Raw genomic sequence first — 14,296 nt, forward strand, 5'->3', positions numbered from 1 at the left:
TTTTGGGAATTTATAAATGAAGATTGCGGTGTCATAGACCTATGGTCATTTGAAATGAAAAGAATTGAGTTATTAAAAGTGGTGAAAATTCATGAAACCATAAAAAACATAATTTGAATGAATGATTGAAATGGCTAATTCTCTGTTTCAATAGAACATTTCAAACATTTCAAACATAGAACATTTTGCTATTTCCATATTGCCTTGTTGTTGTTTGTTTTCGGCTGGTTTCACGCCCCAGTAGTCTCCTCAGTAGACACTTGGTGAGGAGTCAAAGGTACATGTACTGTAGACCAAAAGCTTCGGTCTCTGTTATGTTGGTTGTTCAGCTGAACTCCATTGGCTGCACTCACCAAATACAGAGGCCGAAGTTCTAGCTCGATCTGTACAGGAACTCAATGGCCATATGTTTAATGTAAAGTTCGGATAAAACAGGGAAGTGAAGTTGCGCGACAGCCGAAGTAAGTCACTGTTTTTTCCCCTTTTAAGTTTATTTTTCCCCGTTTTGGTGCAATTCAGGCCAAAATGGAATAATAATAATCTTTATTTTGTACCTGTAGGTCTTTTTATATATTTTTATGAAATAAAGACAAAAATCAATGAGCCCCGTCGGGGTGATTTTGCATTGGTAACTGGTGGCTGCACGATAGCGAGCCGTCAGTGTACGAGGAGAAATTTTTTAAAAAATTTAAAATGTTTAAAAAACTCCACAAAACAGACGGCTGCCAGCTGTCTACATGTACTGTAGAAAAACTAGAGGTAGATATATAGTAAACTAATTGCCTTGGAAATTATTGAAATTTTTAAAAAAATTTAAAATGTTTAAAAAACTCCTCAAAACAGACGGCTGCCAGCTGTCTACATGTACTGTAGAAAAACTAGAGGTAGATATATAGTAAACTAATTGCCTTGGAAATTATTGAAATTTTTTAAAAAATTTAAAATGTTTAAAAAACTCCTCAAAACAGACGGCTGCCAGCTGTCTACATGTACTGTAGAAAAACTAGAGGTAGATATATAGTAAACTAATTGCCTTGGAAATTATTATGAATTTTTGAATTCATGGAACAAAATTGTGTGTGTTATTAAGAGATATGTATTAGTGTCACATACGTACATCCAATCCAATTTAATTTTTTATTTATCTTTCATATTAAGGTCTGGATGTACACATCTACATGTAGGCCTTAGGCTCAACTAATATTTTTCTCAAACTTTGACATCATTGTTCCTAATTTATTTTAGTTACCATATTATTAAAGTTCTCTATTTGTTCCTCTAGTGCTCCTTCTCCATCATCCCCCCCTCATCCACCTCAGCTCACCCTCTCCTAATAGTTTTCATAGATTATTTTTTTAAGAAGTTCACTGACACTGTCTGAGACTGAGTCTGACTCTGAGTCTGACTTGTTTTCTTTGAAATTGAATTTAATTACTCCCCTTTTGGCTTTGTTTCATTTTCATCTGCTTTTGTTTTTATTTCTTTTCAAATGTGTACCAATTGGTCACTCACACGTATTGCGAGGTTAGTATTAGTATATGGTAGTGGATCGTATTACCGAACACTGTTCATGAATTCAATCATATCAAACACATTATTCTCATAAAATTCACCAAACTTTCACCATAAATACACAATTACCTACAAAATATATATATGTAAACATTTTTCCAAAATCGTTTTTCCTTTTTACGATAATAGCTTCCAATCGAACCCCTCTTCGCATGTGAAATATTTTGGTCACTTGAAAAAGGTATCGTATTACCAAACGTGTGTTTACTATGGGAAAAGTTGAGAAAACAACAAAATCACTGATGAGCTATTTTGACAATATTTTATTATTTTTAGAATATTAAGACGTTAAAAATGTGTTTTTGACAATTTTTCATCATCTTTCTATTCAAGTTCCCTTTGGAAGGATGTTGCAAAGTTTTGAGCGTATGAAATTAAATTCTGACGCGTACGATGCGCACGTTCGGTAATACAAGGCCGGTCGGTAATACAATCACTCACTATACTAACCTCGCACCACGAACCGCGTTTGGCAGTGGATTTCTAACTAGTGGGTCGCGCGTGCTGGGATCTCACTTCTTGGGTCCACAACACACGACTTCAATGGCTTGATTTTTCTGTGCGCGGCAGCATGTAATGAACCCTTGCCAATTAGTCAACTACCCATACGGTCTACTTAATATTTTAATAGCTCTTCCTTTAAAATATCACATTTTGAGCTATTTTCACCACGTTCGCTGTTACTTAGTCAGTGTTACAGGTTTAATAAGCATCAGACCTGGAAAATCTTGAAGCCAGCGGAAAACGCAGTATGTTTCACCCGACTGCACCCGCTCGCTACTCCACCGACACCCCCACACTCCCCGACTGGGCATGAGCCATGAGCAACACAGACAGAGAGAAAAGAAAACTCACCTTAGCGCTGCAGTAATAACACTCCTACCACGTCCTCCTGATAATAATTTTCCGATCGTGACAACATTGCCAGTTCTTGCAGCTTCAAGCAAGTCATTCTCCTTCCCCATTGTGACTGAATATCCTTCTTAAATCCCAGAGAAAACCCAACAAATACGATAAAGTTCTGAAAACAAATCCCGGAAGTCTTCTCCTCAATACATGTCTAATACTAAATAGTATACCTCATATCGTGTGTACAAAAGTGATGTTGCATTTCGCTGTACAGTTTGTGTACGAATAATAGCCTTTGTAAACAGGCGTTTGAAAGAAACGGATAAATCTTGTACAATAAAACGTATGGTGACGCGTGAAATAAATATACATAGTCTGGTGAACAAGACAAAATATGATACCGTTTGTAAACATTTTGGCAAGGACTTCACAGACAATAAAAAAGGAAGTTGGGACTAGAAAAAAAAAAAGAGTAGAGAAAGAGAGGAAAAAGAGAAGGGGGCACTGGGCAAGGGTCCCGAACAGAGGCGTCGATCCTGGGGGGGCAGGGGGGCGATCGCCCCACCAATGAAAATATTGGGGGGGGGGCAAACATATCATTTTGCCCCCCCCCCCCCAATAATTCCGGATATACCAAAAAAAACAAGATTGTAATGTTCAGCAAGCGAGATTGAGATACACAACTCGTTCTTTATTTAAAATCGTGCTCAAAATGTCTGCTTTTCAGAATGGAATTTTTTCAATGGATCATTTCTGTAGTAAAAACCCATACTTTTCATGATTGAATAGGTGAATGTAAATGTCCCATTTTCAGTTTTAAGCTTCAAAAGAACTCCTGCTTCTATTTGCAATCATCTTTTCTTGGATATATATCTTGTTCTTTATCAAAAACTTCCATTAAACTGTCATTTTTTTCAGATCGAAATATCAAAATTATCAGCTCGCGCTTCGCGCTTGCATCTATTCTTCTATTAGATACCAATCTTAATCATTAGTACCAAAAATGCTTAGAATATCAAGCTTTCAGGTCAGAATATAAAGAAATTTCAGCTCACTTTCGGCACTCGTACTATCTGTGTAGTGAGATATGTATCCTCATGAGTTACAAACAGCCCTAAACAGGCACGCTTTTCCTGTCAGTATGCTAAAAAAAAAATCAGCTCGCGCTTCGCGCTCGCATTAAATTGTTGGTGAGATACGTGTCTGTGTCTCATGAGTCATATATATATATATATATATATATATGTGTGTGTGTGTGTGTGTGTGTGTGTGTGTGTGTGTGAGGGTGTGCGTGAGGGTGTGTGTGTGTGTGTGGGGGTGTGGATGGGTGTCTTATACGATCGAGCACCTTTGGAACGTTAATGATTTTGCCCCCCCCCCCCCCATCTGAAAAATGGATCGACGCCCCTGGTCCCGAAGTGTATGTTTCATCATGCAACAAAAAAAACTAGGATATTTACAGTCTTCAGAAAAGCATGGCAATTATTTTTGGATATCAGGGGAGGGTGGGGACTCCACATAGGCGGCGGAAGCGGGGGGACGGGGGGGGGACGTGTCCCCCCTAAATTTTAGGTGGGGGGACGATCCCCCTCCCTAAATTTTTAGTTGATTACCTTTTTTTTTGTTTCGTTTGTTTGCTTGCTTGTCAAAAAATGTTGGTGGTCCCCCCTAAAATTTTTGGCTTCCGCCGCCAATGGGACTCCAAAGTGGAAACAAAACACTCATTTTGAACCATCGCTAAAATATTTTCGAAAATACCAAACATGCACGCAGCCGCAGTACATTTTCAAGCCTATCTACTGCGAATGAACAAGGCAACCCAGAAAAATGAAACAAACAAAAAAACTTTACAAAAAAGTTACCTTTTTAATGCAAATCCAGGGAAATGTAAGGCTAAAGTTTTTTTTCCTATGTGAACAAAATTAATGACCCCACCACCTCATTATATCTGTTTGAAATCGGCAAATCCTGGCATCTTTTAGGATGTTATAACACGACACTCAGTATATTGCACCTACTATTTGTAAAACCAATCGTACGGAGGAATTTTATTATAAGATACTTCACTATACTTTGTGAGATTATTCCGGTGAAATTTTATAGGCCCTACTTCCAACGTAAGTGTTAAAGGGGAAGTTCAACCTGAAAAAAAGTTTATTGTAAAAATAGCAGAAAGAAAATAATTTAAAAATTGGTGAATGTTTGAGGAAAATCCATAAAAGATTTTGAAAGTTGATAGAATTTTAATTGTCAAATTAGTGCCAGCGAGCACCTTAGCACGTATACATAGTATCGTGAATTCTAAAAAAATAAATAAATAGGCCTAAATTAAATGTCATTTTCTAAAAAAAAAAAGGGGATGAGTCTTTTTGTACCTTTGGTATATTATTTCACATCCACTCCTGAAATAATATATATTTTTAGTCATCATGAACCTTAAAAAGTTACAATTTTTGCATTTTATATTACATATGGGGCAGCTTTTCCATATCCTATCATATCAGCCATGTTTAGCCCACTGCAAGGCGAAGGCCTCCTCAAGTTCGTGCCAAAGGTGCTTTTCTTGTGCTGATGTAATCCACTTTGTGCCAATGAACTTTGTGAGCTCGTCATTCCATCCCAATGTTTGTCTATACATACCCCGATCTCGTGATCCTATCCATGGTCTCCATTCTGTGACGCGTTCGGGCCATCTATTGTCATGTGATCTTGCAAGGGGCCTGCCCATTGGCATTAATTGTTTTAATTGCTTTGAATATGTCTATTACTCTGTTACATAAAGTCACAAATCAAAATATTGAAATTGAATTAAATAACTTGCTTAATCTTTGAAGGGTTTTCATCGAACCTTCACCAATACGGTGTTTTTTGTTACATTTATTCTGGCATTTTTACAACAAACTTTCGTCATAGGGTGAACTTTCGTTGTAAAAAGTGAGTATTAAGCGAGTGAAAATTACTCATTTTAGAGAGTAAATTAAAAGAGAGGTTAACCCTGACAATAATTTGGTTTTGATAATAGCAACAAAAAATAGAATAAAAATACTAGTATTGGTGAAGGTTTGATTGGGTTCCACAAAAGAATGAGCAAGTAATGACTGTTTAAAAGTTTTGAAATGTTAGTTCATAATTCGAACAGCCTCCTCATAAAATTATCATGTAAATTTTGATTTCTATGGAACATGATGAATACAAATATCATTCTCATAGAAGAGGTTCTACAATGTGTTTCACTGGCAGATCCAAAGAGTCACAGCCGGCCCGTACCCCCCCCCCCTTGAGAGGCACAATTAAAATTAATAATGTAAAAATGCCGTTAAAACGTGCAAAAGTGTGCCCCCTTTTTTTGCTTGTCAATATTTTTCGTGGACGAAATCCCCTTAATTTTTGGTTAAAACCTTTTTTTTTTGCTTGTCAAATTTTTCCTCTGAAAAATGTGCCCCCCCTTCGAAAAATCCTGGATCCGCCCCTGATTTGTTTGATGACAGTTCTGCCTCAAAACTAAAATCACTTTCTACCTTTTGATAAAATGACATTAAACAACTTGTTGTCAGGGTGAACGAATGGGATAGCCCCCTTCCCCCTGCCTTTCACTTTTTTGACTAAAATTATTGGTTTATAGGTCCAGACCTAGACAGGTTTAATAAATCAAACATGAAAACAAAAGGGGGCTCATTGGATTTGAAATACTATTTCAGTTCAGTGGGGGCACGTAGGCCCTACTCCATGCAGGTTATGATAGCAGTTTACTATGTTATAAGATGGCGCCCTCACACTTTGTTGTTGCGATCCATTTAGCTATTTTTATGTCAATAATACAGCGGTGTCGACATTGGGTAACGAGTCGAGAGTGAGACTCCCATCCCAATTAAGGGGTCAAGATGAGTGAGATCAATGGAAATGCATGCGAAATTAAACCAAATTCTTGAGTGAGAAGGACAAAAGCTAATGAGTCTCACTCTCAATGAGTGAGAGTTGGCAGCCCTGACAATAATACTTTAATAGAGCGGAGTTTGCAGTGACTGTTCTAAACCGTGACTGACACAAACGAAAAGCAATATGAAATAAATTAGTAATAGTTTAGTTACATTTTGCATAAGATTGTGATTTTTTGCATGGTCAGCCCCCCCCCCCCCCACACACTTTGAAAACCGTTCCGTGGCCCCTGCAGTAATACCACTTTCATACTGACAGCCGAAGTAGAGTTACTCCGGAGTTCAGAAGGAGTGTTAATACTCCACTTTGGAGGGCAGTATAAACATTCTAGGATTATTAAATATCTTCAGCCCGGAGTATCCCTTTAAATCATGACATATGCTGTCTGACTATAGTACTAGTATACTAACTTGGATCGTCACAGGTGCGTACGCAGGGGGGGGGTTACAGGGGTTCAATCCCCCTCAGATTTTTTTTTCTTTTTGGAAATCCTTTTTTTTTTGCTTGTCAAATTTTCACTCAACTGGAACCCCCCCCCCCCCCTTTCAAAAAGCCTGCGTACGCTACTGGCTCGTCACAATGTCCGTCGTCTCAACGAGTTCACCTTTGGTCGACGTGGTTTAATGGGCCGTGATGAACGTGAACTTACGCATGGTGAATTCCATTACAATTTTTCGGTTGTCGAAGTCTATAGCGTGTGCTATTTTGTTTAACTACAACTTTAAAATGTCTGCAACAGATATAATTCCTCTGACATGCAATCATGAGCGATATGAAGATACTTATTACAATGCGTTCTATAAGATCGCCCAGAAGGAGTTCCTTGTTGAAAAGGTGAGTCAATACTTCGACACCAAAGTGATGAAGATTCTGACTGATGCATTTGACCGTGATGAACAGTTTAGTCTCCTGAGTGTTGGAGTAGGAGAAGGTATGCATGATGTTGTTCGTTTTTTATTCTTCCTTTTCTAGAATCTTTACTGTTTCAAAGAAAACTTTAAAAAAAAAAAAAATTTGACACCTAACAGGTTACATGATATGTAGTTGCTCCGATGGAAAATCTGCATGTTAAGCCAAACTTAAAATCTTACCACCACAAGTGATAAACAAAAATCCTTGCCTTTTCATTATTCTGAACCAAAAACTATAGTACAAATTAAGGGGCGGATCCAGCTTTCGCCAATAGGGAGTGGGGGCGAAAATGATTTCATCCATCTTTTCACGATCGGCCGCTCAAAGTTGATTTTTGTTTCTTTGAAGAGGTAGTCCTAACAGTCACTTCTTAGCTTTATTCTGTTAAAACATAAATGTGTAATTATCTCACAATAAGCAATTTTTCTCCAAAATCCTTGAACGAATTATTTCTAAAGATTTTCACTCTAAGAAATCAGTTATTACATGCGAGCCAATTTGGTTTTCGTAAAAATCATTCCATCGAACATGCGCTTTTATATTTCATAAATATAGGTGTCGGGAGCCTTGAATAAAAAAGAACTTTATACAAAGAAGAATTTTATTGATCTCTCCAAGGCATTCGGCACCCTAGATTTCGATATCATGATAAAAAAATTGTATTACTATGACATTCGAGGTACAGCCTTGGATCTTATAGAAAGTTATCTTAAAGGGCGGAGAAAATTTACTTGTGTTGGTACTTATTCCTCCCCTCTGTTATCTGTAAGTGCGGAATTACGCAAGGGTCAATCCTTGGCCCGTCTTTTTTTTTTTAATATACATATGTGAATGATATTACTAATTCTTTAACACATTGTGACACTGTTTTATATGCTGATGACACAAACTTAATCATGTTAATATTTAGTAACAAATACTCTGCAAAACTCACAGAAGGCACAGCAATCTTTCCAATATAATAGAATGGTTTCAAGCTAATAAACTCTCAATTAATATTTTAAAAAATTCATGAATTTTGGCCTTAATCGAGAATTAATAAAAAGTAATGACATACCTCTTAATTCGAATCCTATTGAGAGAGTCAGTTGTATAAACATTCTTGATTGACCAGAACTTAAATAAAGTCACATAGACAGTCTTAATCAAGTTTTGTCAAGAAATTGGGGTATTTTCCTTATATTGTCGCATGTATAACCTTAAAAAAAAACACTTTATGTACTATATAATATTTTTTTGCCATATTTATATTATGGAAACATGAGGCAGACCATCTTCTACAGCTTTGAACCGTACACTGATCCTCCACTAGAAGGTCATCCGCACTCTCACGCATGTACAATTTATGTGAGCACACACCCCCTAAAGCTATTATTTTATGACTCTGAAAATACCAAACAGCTTTATTCATGTACAAATACCACAAAGAAATTCTACCTCATATTTTTGACAACATGTTTTCTACAGTAGGCTCCTTTCATTCCTCCTATACACAACAGACATAACCGACATAACAAACATTTCCGCCACGGGCGTATATCGGGGGGAGGGGTGGAGGGGATATACTCCCCTCCCAACTTTTCGGAGAGGGGGATTTACAATTATCTCCCCACTTTTCAAGGAATATTTTTTTTAAATAATCAAATGGTTAATACTACTGTTGCATGATATATGGATTCACCTTTAAATGCAGTCAAAGTGCTTAAGTCGCATGTCAACGGCCAAAATATAAGCGATAATGGCAAAATGTGATAAGTGATATGACTTGTTAAATCAAATTTCTCCCTCTTTTTTATTGCTAGGAGTGGGATAGATGATAATAATTACATTGGATGGCTTTCTTTCATGAAATACCAGAAATATTCCATTCGTTAGGGCCAATATTCCACTCATCTACGATTCGTGGAATATTTGCCGTAACTCTTGGAATATTTCTGGTATTCCATTCTGAGCCATCCAATATAATATAAATATAATATGACATATGTTGTCCTGAAAATTGAACATTCTGGGCAGTTTGTGATGCATAATATATTATTACTAGACAATTACTGCGAGCGCGAAGCACGAGCTAAAAAATGTTGACATTCCGACCTAAAAATATACATTCTTAAGCACTTTTTGCAATCATGAACGAGATAGGTATACAACTAAACAATTGGCGTGAGCGGAAAAATTGAGATTTCAGACATAAAACGGGACACTCTATTCATGTTTTGCAAATCATGATAGGGATGGATAATTGGGTATTTTCCTACATTAATAATCCGTGCGCGAAGTGCGAGCAGAAACTTTTTGCTATTCTGTTCTGAAACTGGATAATTCACAAGCTGCGAATCTCAATAAGCATGTGTGCGTGTTTTTTTTAGATATATACCTAGAATCTGGGCATTCTAAATACAATTTTTTAATCATTTTATTTTATTCGTTGATTTCTGTTTCACAATGTTGTACATGATACAATAAAACGGCTTATTATATTCACTCGCGTTCGTAATCACTCGCGTCGCGTTGGTAATCACACGCGTTTTTGATTTTTTGCGATTTTTCTTCATTTTGGTGCGATTTTTTTTCTAACGGTGTCTTCAATGGGACAAACACGCTGGGAAAATAAAATGAAATTGAAATTCGAGTTTCGTTTTAAGCCGGCAAGCGCCTTAAATAAGATGTACTCGACTACTGTTTTAACATAACAAACAAGCAAATCAGCCATGTGGCTCAACTAACTTAGAATAGATCCGGACTTCTACTGTGTCTTATACGAGGACTCCGAGTCGGAAATTGCCATATCTGCCACATCGATATTTCATCGTATCATAATCATTCCCGTATGCGGACATGTCTGCATGCAATGGCCCCAAGGCGGCCGGACCCGGCCGCGGTCGGACACGACGTGCATCGGTAGCATGGAGCAAGCTAACGTGAGTCGAGCTGAGTTAGATCCCACGTTACATATGAGGCGCCGATTGTACCAATATTATATAGAACAATTATTTGTTACAGAATCATTATTCATTAAATAATAACTATTATTTATATATAATTTACATTCTATTTGTAAATAATTACTATTATATAAAATAACATTTCTCATTATTTATATATAATTCCAAGTAATACTTCATTATTTGTAAATAATAATAGTTCGACATTCTATTATTTATAAATAATGATTATTTGTTTTTCATTATTTATAAATACTGATTTTTTTTTTTTATTATTTATAAATAATGATTATTTGTTTTTCATTATTTATAAATACTGATTGTTTGTTTTTCATTATTTATAAATAATGATTATTTCTTTTTAATTATTTGTAAATAATGATTATTTTTTTTCATTATTTATGAATAATGATAATTTGTTTTTCATTATTCATAAATAATTATTATTTGTTTTTCATTATTTATAAATAATGGTTATTTGTATATAAATAACGATTATTTGTATATAATGGCAAACTGTAAAAATCGTTTATAAATAATGATTATTTATAAATAATGGGATATTCAAACAAAAATGTTATTTATAAATAATGAAACACGATGAATTTTCATTATTTATAAATAATGGGAAACTCAACAAATTATTTATAAATAAAGAAATGTGCACTGGCATTGTTAATAGATAATTATCACTTACAAATAATAGAAAACTCGACAAACTTATTTATAAATGATAAAAAAACGAATTGCAATTATTCATCAATAATGAAGTATGCAGTGTCATTATTTATAAATAATGAAACACAAAAATAATGAAAAACAAATAATCATTATTTATAAATAATGGAATGTCGAACTATTATTATTTACAAGTAATGAAGTATTACTTGGAATTATATATAAATAATTAGAAATGTTATTTTATATAAAAGTAATTATTTACAAATAGAATGTAAATTATATATAAATAATAGTTATTATTTAATGAATAATGATTATATAACAAATAATTGTTCTATATAATATTGGTACAATCGGCGCCTCATATATAACGTGGGATCTAACTCAGCTCGACTCACGTTAGCATGCTCCATGCTACCGATGCACGTCGTGTCCGACCGCGGACGGGTCCGGCCGCCTTGGGGCCATTGCATGCAGGCATGTCCGCATATGGGAATGATACGATGTAATATCGATGTGGCAGATATGGCAAGTTCCGACTCGGAGTCCTCGTATAAGACACAGTAGAAGTCCGGATCTATTCTAAGTTAGTTGAGCCACATGGCTGATTTGCTTGTTTGTTATGTTAAAACAGTAGTCGAGTACATTTTATTTTAAGGCACTTAATTGCCGGCTTAAAACGAAACTCGAATTTCAATTTTCATTTTATTTTCCCTGCATGTCTGTCCCATTGAAGACACCGTTAAAAAAAAATCGCACCGAAATAAAAAAAAATCGCAAAAAATTCAAAACGCGAGTGATTACGAACCCGCACGCGACGCGAGTGATTATAAACTGCCAATAAAACTAATATATCAAAGTAAACAATAATACAAGACATAAAATCACATTATGACATAATTAGGCCTATATATTTTATAAACACAATTGAAAAAATTAAGGTGCCTCAGATGATTTTTGTATCTTAGAGTAAAACGGAGGGGCTTGCCGAAAAAAAAGCAAAGCTTGTATTGAAAGGCAAGCCCATAAACCTAGTTTCATTATCTAATTTAGACACATATACAAAATAAGTTCGTTATAATAACAATAATAATAATAATTATGTAAATTTTGCAACACAATCATTAACTGAAAAAGCATTAAGGAAATAAAATCATGAAAATTAATAATGCGAGCGCGAAGCTCAAGCTGAAAATATTTGATATTACGATCTGAAAAGGGGTTAATTCAAGCACTTTTTCAAGCACTGTGTATGAAAACTGTGAAGTGGATGTGGATTGCACTTAAAGAGATGCTCCGGGCTGAGGATATTTATATCTCGATAATTAATAGAGAAAAATTCATAGAGCAAAATGCTGAAAAATTGATCAAAAATCGGATAACAAATAACGAAGTTATTGAATTTTAAAGATTTGCATTATTCCGGTGAAACAGTTCTATGTATGTCTTCATGAATCCCCCACTTGTACTGTTGTATTTTATTATATGAAATTAGGTTTACTCAAAAAAATTATACCAAGAACTAAACAATTGGATTGAAAAGTGAAAGTGCATTAGGTATTTGTTGAATTACCATCATAACTTTCAAAGTTTATGGATAAAGTTTATAAAATGTGGACATAGGGGTAATCAAGTATCACTGACAAGTCTTAGGTCACATGATCAAGTCAAATGTCATTTATTGTCACTGAACGTAGTATTGCATCATTATATGAATGGTATTTTTTATGAATAATTATTTTATAGTAATTTTCAAAGTCAGCACTGCTGCTATATTGAATCGCGTAATGCAGGTGAGACTGCCAGAGGCGCTCCACTTGTTGTGAGTCAATATTTTTTTACCTTGTATAAGCATTGTAATTCAGCCTTTGGCGGCAACGAATGTTTTTTGATATATCAATAAAGCCCATTATTATCATTATAGCATGAAGGGTGTTTTGTGGTGGGGTTCATAAACTTGTGAGCGCAACTATTGGGTAAAATTTTTACCACCACGAGGGTAATTATGTGTCCAACCAATTTTGGGCAGTATTTTACCCAATGCGTTAAGCATATTGTCCAGTAAGGTTAAAAAATAAGCATCAATTACTTTAGAATGGGAAAAATTTCCATCATACTAAATAAATAAAAATACCCCAAAAGAAATGCCCAATTACCCTCATGGAGCACTTTAACCCAATATTTTTTTAAAGTGTATATATATTTGTTTGTCACACAGGTCCTCATGAATTTCACATTTTGAAGAGTCTTCAAACATTCTATGCATCCATAAGCAGTGTTTCAGTGGATCCTAATGAGAGTATGGTACAAACCTTCAAAGATAGAGTGGCTTCATTGAATGTCGATAAGAAACCTTCCATTACCTCTTTATCTTTCAATGGTTCCTTAACTGAATTCATGACGACTAGCACCTTGGCAACAACCAAGTACCATCTTATCACCTCCATCCACTCACTGTATTACACCGATGACCTTCAGACGACCTTCTCACAGTTGACATCCATGATGAAAGACAATGGACTCATCAGCGTAGTTTGTAAGAAAGGTAATGCGCAACAACTTGATGCTTTTTCATTCCGGGGGAGGGGGAGGGGGGGGGGGGTAAGGAAGCGGGGTTGCTTGCTGGGGATGCCGGAAATTATTCTGGTGCACATCAGCACCCCATGGATTTTAATTAGTATGTTATCATTATTCAGTGGCGTACGCAGGGAGGTGGTCACAGAGGTTCAGCCCCCTCCTCCCTAATAATTTTTTTGTGTTCGAAACGACCATAAAAAAATCATTTTTTTTTAAACTGAATACGCTAATGATAATAAATTGTGCAAATTTATTGTGTCTGATTTTTTGTCCAATTTTGCATCGCTTTCCAACATCAAGCAGGATTTATACTCTTATAAGAAACGGCCCCAGAACTGGTCCTTTTACGCACCCGATTATCTACTGATGGTTCTTTATTAATATTCGGATTTTTTTTTTATGTGTATGTGGCATACCTTTAGGTGACCTTATCTCCAAATCATTCAGCAAATTTGCATGGTTAACAGAAGCTATTAAGACAATCAAATCGCTAACTTCGACGGATGTTAAAGAATTCGCTGAGAGTCAAGGCTTCAATGTCATCTCATCAGATGTTATCATGCAGTGGGACATCACTGAAGTGTTTGACGACCGGTCTGACTTTGGTAACAAACTCTTGGATTTCTTCTCACAGGCAGCTTATTTTCGACAGACAGCGCCCTCTGAGATGGTGGATGAATTGATGAATTTCTGGCGCTCAATTTCAACCGAGGATGAAAATGGGCGAATGCTATCGCCTTGTCATGATGAAATACTTGTCATCTCAAAATAACTATAGGTCCATTGGCCTTTAAGGTGAAACATGTATTTGGTAGAAACGACAT

At 35.7% G+C, this 14,296-nt stretch overlaps 1 protein-coding gene across 1 annotated transcript; it reads left to right on the forward strand.

Annotated features, from left to right (window-relative positions):
* The first annotated feature begins 7,046 nt into the window (after window positions 1–7,046).
* On the forward strand, window positions 7,047–14,296 carry LOC129268665 (histamine N-methyltransferase B-like). The gene is made up of 3 exons (XM_054906193.2): window positions 7,047–7,288; window positions 13,114–13,440; window positions 13,895–14,296. The coding sequence occupies exons 1-3, from the start codon at window positions 7,084–7,086 to the stop codon at window positions 14,242–14,244; spliced, it is 882 nt and encodes a 293-aa protein (XP_054762168.2). The 5' UTR covers window positions 7,047–7,083; the 3' UTR covers window positions 14,245–14,296.

Source organism: Lytechinus pictus, chromosome 9, assembly GCF_037042905.1.
Source record: "Lytechinus pictus isolate F3 Inbred chromosome 9, Lp3.0, whole genome shotgun sequence".
Classification (NCBI taxonomy): Eukaryota; Metazoa; Echinodermata; class Echinoidea; order Temnopleuroida; family Toxopneustidae; genus Lytechinus; species Lytechinus pictus.

What these genes read in the sequence shown, in the direction of transcription:
- LOC129268665 (XM_054906193.2), top strand. Translation starts at nt 7,084, where the DNA reads ATGTCTGCAACAGATATAATTCCTCTGACATGCAATCATGAGCGATAT. An exon ending in GAGTGTTGGAGTAGGAGAAG is followed by an intron (nt 7,289 to 13,113) that starts GTATGCATGATG and finishes TTTGTCACACAG; the next exon opens with GTCCTCATGAATTTCACATT. An exon ending in CAGCGTAGTTTGTAAGAAAG is followed by an intron (nt 13,441 to 13,894) that starts GTAATGCGCAAC and finishes GCATACCTTTAG; the next exon opens with GTGACCTTATCTCCAAATCA.